General features: G+C 46.3%; 1 protein-coding gene across 1 annotated transcript in view; it reads right to left on the bottom strand.

Annotated features, from left to right (window-relative positions):
• spdl1 (spindle apparatus coiled-coil protein 1) overlaps positions 1–13,231 on the bottom strand; it is a 50,524-nt gene that overhangs the window by 11,004 nt on the left and 26,289 nt on the right. Inside the window, exon 10 of the mRNA XM_083658783.1 lies at positions 12,036–12,156. Within this exon, the coding sequence (XP_083514909.1) occupies positions 12,036–12,156 (121 nt within the window). The remainder of the gene's footprint in view (positions 1–12,035; positions 12,157–13,231) is intronic.

Here is a 13,231-nt window from a genome sequence, read left to right as displayed (position 1 = left end):
CTTTAAATAGTGGCGGAATATTGGAGAGGATAGAGTGGGTGCCATGCTTTGGAGTAAAATGTGTACTATGCTTTAGAGTAATGGGGGAAAGGGGGAAGGGGAAGAACACCGGGAGGAGGAGAAAGCAGGAGAGTGGAGGAGGGAGGGAGAGCGGGGGGATGTGAGGGAGGAGAGGGGGGAGGTGGGGAGAAAAGAGGAAATGTGGAGGAGGAGAGAACAGAGGAGGAGAGATGAGGGTGCAGGGGAGGGAGAGCCAGGGTAGAGGTAGGGTCTAGGGTTGGGGGAGGGGAGGGAGTAGGATACGGGCCCGGATTAGGGCGAGGGTGGGGAGAAATGGGAAATGTGGAGGAGGAGAGAACAGAGAAGGAGAGGTGGGAGGGTGCAGGGGAGGGAGAGCAGGGGGAATGTGAGAGGGAGGAGAGGGCAGAGAGGAGGAGAGAACAGAGAAGGAGAGGTGGAAAGGTACAGGGGAGGCAGAGTAGAGGTAGGGTCTAGGGTGGAGGGAGGGAGTAGGATACGGGCCCGAATTAGGGCGAGGGTGGGGAGAAAATGGGAAATGTGGAGGAGGAGAGAACAGAGAAGGAGAGGTGGGAGGGTGCAGGGGAAGGAGAGCAGGGGGAATGTGAGAGAGGGGAGAGGACAGAGAGGAGGAGAGAGGCAGAGAAGGAGAGGTGGGAGGGTGCAGGGGAAGGAGAGCAGGGGGAATGTGAGAGAGGGGAGAGCAGGAAGTGGCAGGGATTCAGGAAAATAGGGGAGAAGAGGAGAAGGAGCAGAGGGGGGGAGAAGGAGGAGAGAGCAGGAGAAGGGAGGGGGGGGGGCGGTGGGATGTGGGGGAGGAAAGAGCATGGAAAGAGAGGAGAACAGGAAGGGGGAAGAAGGGAAGAAGCGGGGGAAGGGGAAAGAGAGAGGGGGGGGGGAGAAGATCAGACAACTGACTACTCTAAGCATTAACCAGAGCTAACTGGGACATAGTATCTAGCTAATCTACAGCCTAATCTGGCCTATCCTACTCTGCTCTAGTCTGATTTTAGCCTGAACACTATAACAGGTCAGCCTTAGGCTGTAGCTAATCTATCGCCTACCTAAGCTGTTCTAAACCAACCGGCAGCCCTCGACCAGTGATGAAGAGCACCGATGCCCCCCGACCCGGCCCCCGCCCACATAAGGCGTGGGAGGGAAGGCCAGGCCGGGACACAGCGGCGCCCCCTCACCCCCAGTGAACGCAAGAAAACCTTTCCACCATATGGTGGCAATCCACACATGGATCGCCACATGGATTGCCCCAGTGACTTGGCTGAGGAGGAACCTTGTGAGGTCGTTGTGCTATAGGGGCCCATTGCTGCGGCCCGGGCGGACCCAGCCCCCACGCGACCCGCCCCCCCAGCCCCCAGCCACCAGCATAGTGACTGAGAGCGTGAGAGCAGGCCACGCGGGGGACGGGCCCACCCAGGCCACAGCAACGGACCCCCATCCGGGGACTCCCCTCCGAGACAGGCCGAGAGATGCCGGGCTAAACCATGCACAGAGTTTCCGATAATGAAACTCTGTGAATGGTTTATTATGGAAATAAAATTTACAAGAGAACAGAAAATTGAAAATGTAAAAAAGAGTCCAACAGAAGGGATATAAAAATGTAGTTTTTAAATGATCCTAAGATCAGGGAAGGGAGTTGAAAATCTAAAAAGTAGAGTCCAAAAAGAAATAGAAAATGTAGTCTTTAAGTGTTCGTAGGTTTAGAGAATACTGGTTAATTAGCTAGGTGAAAAAAGGGGTAACAAGATTGGGAGTTCCATGAGGATGATCTGAGGAATCCATGAGTCCGCGTTGGTGACATGGATTAAGAGGAGGGGAGGGGAGGATAGGAGTCGGAGGTGATGATTAAGAGGAGGGGAGGATAGGAGTTGGAGGTGATGATGAGGCGGCGGGGGGGGGGGGGGGGGGCTGGGGGGGCGCCCCCCCCTTCCCTTAGGCAAGCAGGTGACCAGGATGATGAGGATAGGGGTCGGTGATGGTGATGAGCCCGGGGTGTCAGACAGTAGAAGGAGTAGTGGGTAGATGGCCTAGAGTGACGACAGGTGGCTAGGGCGATGACGGCCGGACCTAGGGCTGCAGCGGCGGGGTGTACGTCAGGCCAATGAAGGACACCTGAGGGGGAGAGAGAGAAGAGAGCGGGGGAATCTGCGCAGAGGTGGAACTAACTCTATAGACAACAATAAAATTAGGTCAAATCAAAATTTATTAGGATTATTTAGGATGACTAATATTATACTGCTAATTCAGGTCTAGGTAGTCTAGGTCTAAGTTTAGACTGATACTGCTGGCTTGTGATAGCCCGCTCAGCAGTTCAGGACTAAGTTTATTCACCAGCTATTAGATTTTCTATCTGAGTTACTGGATCGGCTGATGCCATATTATTAAATTAGGTCAAGTCTAAGTTTATACTGATACTGCTGGCTTGAGATAGCCCGCTCAGCAGTTCAGGACTAAGTTTATTCACCAGCTATTTGATTTCATATCTGAGCTACTGGGTCGGCTGATGCCATATTATTAAATTAGATCAAGTCTAAGTTTATACTGATACTGCTGGCTTGAGATAGCCCGCTCAGCAGTTCAGGACTAAGTTTATTCACCAGCTATTTGATTTTATATCCGAGCTACTGGATCGGCTGATGCCATATTATTAAATTAGGTCAAGTCTAAGTTTATATTGATACTGCTGGCTTGTGATAGCCCGCTCAGCAGTTCAGGACTAAGTTTATTCACCAGCTATTTGATTTTATATCTGAGCTATTGGATCGGCTGATGCCATATTATTAAATTAAATTAGGTCAAGTCTAAGTTTATACTGATACTGCTGGCTTGAGATAGCCCGCTCAGCAGTTCAGGACTAAGTTTATTCACCAGCTATTTGATTTTATATCTGAGCTACTGGATCGGCTGATGCCATATTATTAAATTAGGTCCAGTCTAAGTTTATACTGATACTGCTGGCTTGAGATAGCCCGCTCAGCAGTTCAGGACTAAGTTTATTCACCAACTATTTGATTTTCTATCTAGGCTACTGGGTCGACTGATGCCATATTATTTAAATTAGGTCAAGTCTAAGTTTATACTGATATTGCTGGCTTGATTTGATTTGATTTGATTTGATTTCCTTTATTTACCCAGGGAAGCCTCTTGAGAGCAAGCCCTCATTTTCAAGAGTGCCCTGCTACAAAAGTACATATACAAAAAGTTTCAGACAAACAGGACAAGTGATAAGAACAATCAAAACAACAAGGTCAATTTAAAGCAAGTAGAAATCAAAACAGAGCAAATTGCAACTAGAGTCCGTCGACAATAGAACAATTAGCTAAAAACATGTGCATCTCTCACATAAGGTGTCGCGAAGGAGTGCCTTGAACGAGACCAGAGGAAGTAATTGATCCAATTTTATAATGTCCTGCAGTGAATTCCATTTGACCGGTGCATAGTACGAGAAAGCAGTCTTTCCTTGCTCGGTCCTCACACGCGGGACACGCAGCCTGATGTAAGACTGTGAGCGTGTGCCGTTGCGATTGCTTGCATGAGTGAGAAGTGAACACAGATATGGAGGAAGCTGACCGATTAGGGCTTTATAAATAAACAAAAGACAGTGCTGTTCTCTTCTGACTGAAAGAGAGGGCCAACACACCTTTTCGTACAGAACACAGTGGTGAGTAAGAAATTTATCTCCAGTTATGAAGCGCAGCGCGCTGTGATACACGGCATCAAGTGACTTCAAGGCAGAAGATGAGGCATGCATATACACAATATCACCATAGTCAAAAACAGACAGTATTAGAGATTGAACCAATTGTTTTCTAGAGGATGCAGAGAAACATGACTTATTTCTGTACAAGAATCCAACTTTCCTCCTAAGTTTTTTTACAAGGTGCTCAATATGCTCATTGAAGGATAGTTTGCTATCCACCCAGATACCAAGGTATTTATAGGATTCAACAGTTTCAATAGCTTCGCCTTGTAGGGTTACTATGCTAAGGCTGTCCATGATGGATGGGGACCTGGAAAAAAGCATCCATTTTGTCTTTTTGGAATTTAGAACCAATTTGAGGTTAAACAGGGAATTTTGAAAAGCATTGAAGGCAGATTGTAAGCTTGCGACGGCCTGGGCGGGGGTATCCCCGACACAATATAAGATCGTATCGTCTGCATAGTAATGGACATTACAGAGCTCACTAGGAAAGAGAATGTTATTTATATAGAGCGTGAACAGGGTTGGGCCTGAGATAGAACCTTGAGGGACCCCTTTATTAATAGGAAGAGTGTTAGACCGCGTACTGTCTGTAACTATGGAATGTTTTCTCCCCGTGAGGTAATTGGAGAACCATGTGACTGATTGTCTGTCTAAGCCAATGGAGGACAGTTTACTCAGAAGTATATTGTGGTCTACCGTGTCAAACGCCTTTGACAGATCAATAAAGATAGCCGCGCAGTGCTGGCGGGCATCAAGACAGTTTTGTATGTCGTTTATTACAAGAGAGGAAGCCGTTATTGTGCTATATTTTGGTCTAAAACCTGATTGCTGCGTTTGAAGAACACTGTAAGAGTCCATGAATATTCAAAGCTGCTCGTTTACTAGAGCTTCCAGGACTTTAGCAAGACAACATAATTTGGAGATTGGACGGTAATTGTCAAGAATACTCGGGTCGCCACCTTTAAATAAAGGTATGATTTGAGCGAATTTCCAAATGGAAGGAATTTCGCCCGAAGTAAATGTTAAATTAAATAAATGCGCAATCGGAGAGGCGATCAGTTGTGCGCTAAGGCGAAGAAAGAAGGGGGCGATATCGTCCTCTCCTTTTGATTTCTTAACGTTTAATTTAGACAATGCCTTTTGAACTTCACTAATGCTAATCGGGCTGAGAGAGAATCGGTCGTGGAAGAGAGGGGGAATCAAAGGATCCAAGGAGGGTGGAACAGGGGGTAATGTTGTTGCGGAAGTCGAATTGGCCAATGACCTTTCAAATGCAAACCCGGCAGAGCTGAAATGACGATTGAAGGCGTCACACATTTGCTGTTTATCGGTGATAGAACCGTGCTCGCCGGTGATCTGAGGGGGAAGGGCGGAACTAGGTGCATGTTTTAAAGATTTCACTATTTTCCAAAATTTTGCTGAATTTTGCTGGGAATCATTGAGTGAGGCTAAGTAATAATCAGATTTGGCCTTTCTGATTATGGCAGTGCATTTATTTCTTCTCATCCTGAAGTGGGACCAGTCTGCTGAATTACCAGAAGATCTGGCATTGGACCAGGCTGAGTCCCTGAGACGTAGGGCAGATTTCACAGACTGTGTGAACCAGGGACTGGAGCGATTTTTCACTCTTAGATTTTTATACGGCGCGTGCCTATCAGCTACTAAGTTGAAAACAAAAGAAAAATGAGCTGAGGCTAATTCAGCATCAGGAATTAGACACAGCCTCTCTAGATCCGCGTAATAAAGATCATGCAAAAAGCCCTGCTCTACAAAGTGCTTAAAGTAACGTTTTCTTATATAGTTACTTTTAGATTTACTAATTTTTATTTGTCTGATACATCCTATAGACCAATTATACGCCTACGTCACAATGACAACAAAGCAAGCTGCGTGCGCAACGTGTAGGCAGAAAACCCTCAGCCCAGCATTCACAGACAGTGTTTTAGCCCCGCTGTCAGGACTGCTCTATGCCCATCTGCAACACACAGTTATATTTTAGTTTTAAAATGCAGTTCTCGGCTTACTACCACAGCTTATCGCCTAGTGATAAGCAATGTTATGCATCGAAATTAACGTTGTTTAATGGGATATGTCTTACAGACCCATACGCACTGGCGCTGTCAATTGGCCAAGCCTAGTCATACATATCGTGCATTCCTTTATAACTGGGGATAGCGTAGATAATTATTCTGTAACTTGCAAAGATATATTGTTATGTTGATAATGTACACAACTCAATAATTACATTATGTAACGTTACTTGGTCGTTAACTAACCGAGCGATGTGGCTGAGCAGCCTACAGTTTCAGGCAGCTTACCTGATTATGAAGAGCACTGCAAAGTCGGGCATTTTTAACGATTTCCTCTTTCGGCTTGCAACCAAAGACACCTACGGTTAGCATTAAAAGCAAGGACTAAAGTTTTACCGAATCCCGTCAACTCATACTGCTTTTATGCTAACCGTATGTGTCTTTGGTTGCAAGCCGAAAGAGGAAATCGTTAAAAATGCCCGACTTTGCAGTGCTCGCTCATTTCATATCAGGTAAACTGTAGTAGGCTGCTAGTAACAGCCACATCGCTCGGTTAGTTAACAACCAAGTAACGTTAAATAATGTCATTATTGAGTTGAACTGATTGGAACGAGGACATCATTAAAAATGCCCAACTTTGTAGTGCTCTTCATAATCAGGTAAGCTGCCTGTAGCTGTAGGCTGCTCAGCCACATCGCTCGGTTAGTTAACGACCAAGTAACGTTACATAATGTCATTATTGAGTTGTGTGCATTATCAACATAACAATATATCTTTGCAAGTTACAGAATAATTATCTACGCTATCCCCAGTTATAAAGGAATGCACGATATGTATGACTAGGCTTGGCCAATTGACAGCGCCAGTGCGTATGGGTCTGTAAGACATATCCCATTAAACAACGTTAATTTCGATGCATAACATTGCTTATCACTAGGCGATAAGCTGTGGTAGTAAGCCGAGAACTGCATTTTAAAACTAAAATATAACTGTGTGTTGCAGATGGGCATAGAGCAGTCCTGACAGCGGGGCTAAAACACTGTCTGTGAATGCTGGGCTGAGGGTTTTCTGCCTACACGTTGCGCGCGCAGCTCAATGTTGACAAGCTGTATAAGGGGTCTATAGGGCAGTGATCACTGATGCCTTGAGCGAATACCCCACTTTGGGGATATTTGAGTGGTCTGTTGGTCAAAATTATGTCTATCAAAGTGGATCTGGAGGGGTGTTTTGTATTCGGCCTTGTTGTGTGTTGAATGAGCTGTGTTAAATCTAACTGAATACAGAGCTGTTTTAGACTGAAGGAGGACTCAGTCAGCCAGTCCTGGTTCAAGTCGCCAAGGAGAATGAATTCAGAGTTAATATGTTGTGAGAAGACCCTTCCGAGGTCATCAATGGCCGTGCTCGGGGCGGAGGGGGGGCGGTACACACCTGCGACCGTTATGTGTGAATCGCCTCCCGTGCAAACATCCAAAACAATGCACTCATAATACTTGGGAATGGAGGAGGATGCCAACACATGTGTCACTAAGTGCTCTCTGACATAGACTATAACTCCTCCTCCCTTGGCTCTCCTATCCACACGAAAGAAATTAAAATTAATAATAGCAACATCAGAATCCTCAGTTCTGCGGGACAGCCATGACTCAGAAATCACTAAAACGTCAGGAGAGGCATCATTGATTAAAATATTTACCAAGTCCAGTTTGGGGAGTAAACTCCTAACATTTAGGTGCATGAATTTCAGGCCATTAGCGACCTGAAACTCTTGTGTAGATGCCAGATCGTCCAGTTTTGTCCGTGTGCTGCTGGGGAAAATAGGGGGATTTCTGGTAGGAACAGTTATTAAGTTGTTGTGGTTAATGCCAGAATGTGAAGTGCGGCGTCGGAGGCGCACCCGGGAGATGTGAATGAGGGGAATGTTTCTTACTGTTCGATGATCGGGTGTCTGACTGACTGACAAAGTTGTTGTCTGCAATGCAGTGGGGGAGGCGACTGGAGTTGACGATAGCGGGGGGGGGGAACTAACGTGATCCTTGGTGGAGAGGGAGTTTCTAAGGTGTGGGACAGGAGTGACCGGAAGTGGACGCATGGAGGTGGCTAGTCATGTTCGGCTGGTGTGGATCTTATAAAACAAATTATCAGTTAAAATGCGTGAGCCCAAGGCATTGGGGTGAATGCCATCAGGCCGGAAGAAAGCAGGGCGATTCCAGAAAAGGTTAAAATTATCGATAAAAACTATGTTGCGAGTTGCACAAGTTGATTCGAGCCAGGTGTGAAAACCCAATGTGCGGCTAAATCGTTCCACCCCGCGATTACGAGGGGGGAGCGGGCCAGAAACAAACACACGTTTGTTGTGGACCGAGAGAAAGTCCAGGAGAGCTGTGTAATCCCTTCCAAGCTTTTCGGATGCCCTTTTTGGGATGTCGTTGCAGCCAACATGAATGACAACGTCTTGGACTAGTGCGTGGTCAGCCAGGATGCTGGGGATTTCTGACGTGATATCTGTTACCTTGGCCCCTGGAAAACAGAACGTGGCCACAGACTTCTTTTTAAAACCCCTTACAATTGAATCGCCAATAATAAGAGTGGATGGAGGGGGTGCGGACATTGAAGGAGATATTACTTGTAATAGCGGAGGAAGTGGCTGTGAGAGGGGGGGGACACGAGCTCCCCCCAGGGCCGGTGTAAAATGCACGACATTAGTGATCAAACCAACGATAGCGGCCACTTCACTCGAGCAAGGCGGGTTCGGTGACATCCCCGTAAGACCAGGGGGACCAGGGCCGGGCGGGGGGAGAGGACCAGCCCGCTCAGCAATTCAGGATTGTATGTACTCAAGAGCTAATAAATATTTCTAGAGAATGACATCATCAAACATAACCATCAAGCACAACCAAATGATTGGGAGAATAAATGGGTTTTGAGTCTAGTTTTGAAGATTTCAATGGAGCCAGCTTCCCTAACTGACAGAGGAAGCTGGTTCCAGAGATGTGGAGCACGGTAAGAAAATGCTCTGCTACCTGCTGATTTTTTCTTAATTTTCAGGGGAGGGAACTCAACTCATCCACCACCGAAATGACCATGACTAAAGCAAAGCTTTGCTGTAGCCTATTGTATTTTTAATTTGATCTTTTTTATAGTTTTCATTTGCAGGTTAAACTGTCAGCTGAGCTCTGTTATTGAAGCTTTGGCTAAAGGCCTGAATTTTACAATGATGTTTTGAAATAAATGTTTAAAAATCGATTGTGTGTTAAAAGCTTGTGTTACGTTTTCATTGGCGTTAATACACTAATAATTAATTTCAATGTCCCCTATCAAGAGCAATTCAGTTGGTTCATGAAATCGCTGGGCTGCGTGACCAGCGATTTGTGGTGTGGGAGATTCCAGCTGTCAAAAGAAGACAAAAGACTTGCTCCTGGCCAATCCCGGCGCTTGACTGCTGCGTAGGCGGGCACAGGGCGTGGTTTTTGCGTAACCTATGTGCGATTCGAAATCACGCAGCAAAGATACAACAGGGTGAGATAAAGGATACATCCCCCAATATTCAAGTAGCCTGTGGGGCACTTTACACGAGGATGGTTTCCTATAGTGACGGGGTATTATTCTATCGTTAGTGCCTCCCTTTTAGACGGCGACGGTGAATTTGGGCTTAGGAAACGACACATTTTGAAACCACCTTCCAGAGTGGAATTCTTTGAGACGCTTCCCGCTGAGGGCTCCATGTAATCGCTTGAAGATGGCACATTTCAGAAACTCTGACGTGCCTGCACACGCGACACACGCGATTACGCCATAGCCGTGCGTGAGTTGGCAACCATTTTCAAAATAAAACGTCAGTATGAATGAAGTTTGCGCGGAAGGCGTACTCTACTTCCGTGTTTAAAACAGGAAAGACTAGGGAGGTACGGTGGTGCAGTGGTAAGCACTATCGCCTCACAGCTCGAAGGTCGTGGGTTCGATTCCCACCTGGACCGATGTGAACACTGAAGGAATGCGTGCCCGTCCGCATGTCCTCGAGCGCCCACCACCCGGGTGGGGGTCGGCAAAATGGCCTTTCTGTGTGGAGTTTGCATGTTCTCCCCGTGCCTCCGGGGGTCTCCTTCATATAGGAACCCCCTTCACAAAAACATGCAACATCCTGGTTGCTTATATGGTTCCTCCTCTGATTGTTAAGGGCGCCTGTTCAGAGGGAGGGGAACTGGTTGGAATAGCGTGAACCTCCCACGTGCTATGTCCTACCGGTGAAGCTTCCTCTGTCAGGTGAAAAGAAGCGGCTGACTGACTGCCCATGTCTCGGAGGATGCATGGAATCAGTCTCGGCTCTCCCCAGATCGGCAGAGGATGGAGTAGCAACCAGGATTGAGTAATTCAAATGAGCACTAATGGGGGATAAAATGGGATAAAAAATCGGGAAAAAAACATAAAATAAAAAAAACAAACAGGAAAGACGATTACGAAATTACATCATGCAGAAGCATCCTTGTATGGGCAAAGAATAAGGTGATCACACTGCCACCTAGCGACCTGGCATGTACATTACGGCGTTTTAAAAATTAAACAGCACTCATGTAAACAGGGAAAAGGTGTGAAGGAAACGCTATTGTGTCGTTTCTTCCAGAAACTGTCCTCGTGTAAAGGGCCCCTGTGTGTGTGTGTGTGTGTGTGTGTGTGTGTGTGTGTGTGTGTGTGTGTGTGTGTGACAGAGCCTGCCTCTAGTGGCTAAATACACCAACAAAACTCTCGAAAACCTTCAGGGGACAAGTGTTGGATTCTCCTTCTGGATAATTTAATATCAACTAGATGAATAGAATGTGAGGAAATTTATGATATTAGTTATTTGGTTCTGTATTATTTAATTGTGATTATTGTGTTTACTGTTCGACAGGAATTAATTGTTGGTGTATGTGCATAGAATCACAGATAGGAGAGATTGTAGTCCACACTCCAGATCAGTGGGTGGCGGTAATGCACCCGAAAGTTGTTTGTCAACCGCCATTAGAACCAAAGAAGAAGAAGATACAACACCAATGAAGGAGAAGGAACGTTACGTTCGCTACCTAACTCATGAATAACAGTCCTTATGTTTATGGCCACGGAACACTGTTTCATTGACTGCAGTAACAGATCTCTACTGTTATGGAACATTGACTGTTCAGCTTAGTCGCATGCCAGCTCACATCAGGCCCAGGCATTAGACTGTACCGTAATATAGGGGGATTTCCTGGCTCATGTTAAAGTGAGTATCCATTTAGCAGCCAACACAAACAAGCCAAAACACCACCAAACATGCCACAGTAATATCCACTAATGCATCCAGAACTCTTCCCGGCCGTGTTGAGGCTGAGCTGGCTGATAAATGGTGCAGGTTGACTTATCAGCGAACGTTACGTATCAGCTAACCCTAACCCACCACAAACAGCCTGCCCTAACCCTAACCCACCACAAACAGCCTGCCCTAACCCTAACCCACCACAAACAGCCTGCCCTAACCCTAACCCACCACAAACAGCCTGCCCTAACCCTAACCCACCACAAACAGCCTGCCCTAACCCTAACCCACCACAAACAGCCTGCCCTAACCCTAACCCACCACAAACAGCCTGCCCTAACCCTAACCCACCACAAACAGCCTGCCCTAACCCTAACCCACCACAGCCTGCCTCGGCTCAGTGCAGAGAGCCGCAGCCAGAATTGTGATTCAATGTTTTTCTGAAATGTTGCCACAAACAAATTCCACACAGCCAGAGCATCCAGAGTCCTTTGTATCGAATTAAACTCAGATGTTCGTGTTTGTTTATGTCTGGCTCATTTTCGGCTGATTAATAAAATTAATAGTGATTTTCTTTCAGGACCTGGTGGTTTGCCAACCGCCATTAGAACCAGAAGAAGATACAACACCATGGTGTTTTCTTTGTTTACCGTTTAGTTTTTTTTTTTATCTTATTTCTCTTGCACTCTTCTTATATTTTATACTGTTTTGCTTGTATCTGTTGTTTTGCATCTGATTTTAACTCTGTAAAGTGTCCTTGAGTGACCTGAAAGGCAGTTAAAACGTATTATTATTATTAAGAAGGCTAACATTATGTTACCAAACTACTTCTACTTGCCTGTCGTGGCCCGTCTCCATTTCTCCAAACTGGGACTACGTTGACTGCATTCTACTGCATGTACACTGACTGTCTGTAAATACCTCATACAACCCCACAGCAAAAAATCACAACTATCCCTTTAAATAAAGGTTGAATGAAGAAATGAATGTGATTTATTACCTGTTTGAGCAGCCGTTCAGCCTTGTAGAGTTTCCTCTCCAGCTCCAGAGCTCTCTGGCTCTCTGACAGAGCCTTCCTCCTCTGGAGGGACAGCTCGTCTCCTAGACGTGTCACATCCTTACTGCACACACACACGCACGCACAAACACACGCACACACATGCAGGCAGACACACACACACGCACGCACAAACACACGCACACACATGCATGCAGACACACACACACACACGCACGCACAAACACACGCACACACATGCATACAGACAGACACACACACACACACACACGCACAAACACACGCACACACATGCATGCAGACAGACACACACACGCACAAACACACGCACACACATGCAGGCAGACACACACACACACACACGCACACACATGCAGGCAGACACACACACACACGCACAAACACACGCACACACATGCAGACAGACACACACACACGCACGCACAAACACACGCACACACATGCGCACAGACACACACACTTTAAGTGAGTCAGATTATAAAATTAAATCTCCGACACCAAATGCCTGCCTGACTGACTGACTCACTCACTTGTTAACTGACTCTCTGTGCTGTGTGTCAAAGCTACTGGGCTTTATGGAGACACTTATAACAAACTGGTCATTCAGTGGCGTTGTACTGCCATGTAAGTAATGTAGCTCACAGCTAACAGCACTACAGCCAGAGGCTCTGATCACACAGGAGCTACTAAATCTAACCAGCTCAGTGGCCTTGTGGTCTGAGTGTCCGCCCTGAGACTGGGAGGTCGTGAGTTCGATCCCCGGCCGAGTCATACCAAAGACTATAAAAATGGGACCCATTGCCTCCCTGCTTGGCACTCAGCATCAAAGGGTTGGAATTGGGGGGTTAAATCACCATGTGATTCCCGAGCGCGGCGCACGCTGCCGCTCACCGCTCCCCCAGGGGATGGGTCAAATGCGGAGAACAAATTTCACACATTGTGTGACAATCAGTGGGACTTTACCTTTACCTTTACTTTACCATGCCACCAGAATACCCAGAGAAAATGTTTATTTTCCATCTTAAAATAAAACCCCAAATAGAGCATCCTTTTAAACAAAAGGAACCCTTAACTAAGCTGTTTTAGTTTGTACAAATATAATATAACACACCCATTGATGATGTCATCAGTGATGTCATAAGGGGGAACACACACAA

This window comes from Poromitra crassiceps (assembly GCF_964638095.1).
Source record: "Poromitra crassiceps genome assembly, chromosome: 23".
Lineage (NCBI taxonomy): Eukaryota > Metazoa > Chordata > Actinopteri > Beryciformes > Melamphaidae > Poromitra > Poromitra crassiceps.
Note: the sequence above shows the minus strand (reverse complement) of the source record. Positions and strands in the feature narration are given on the sequence as shown.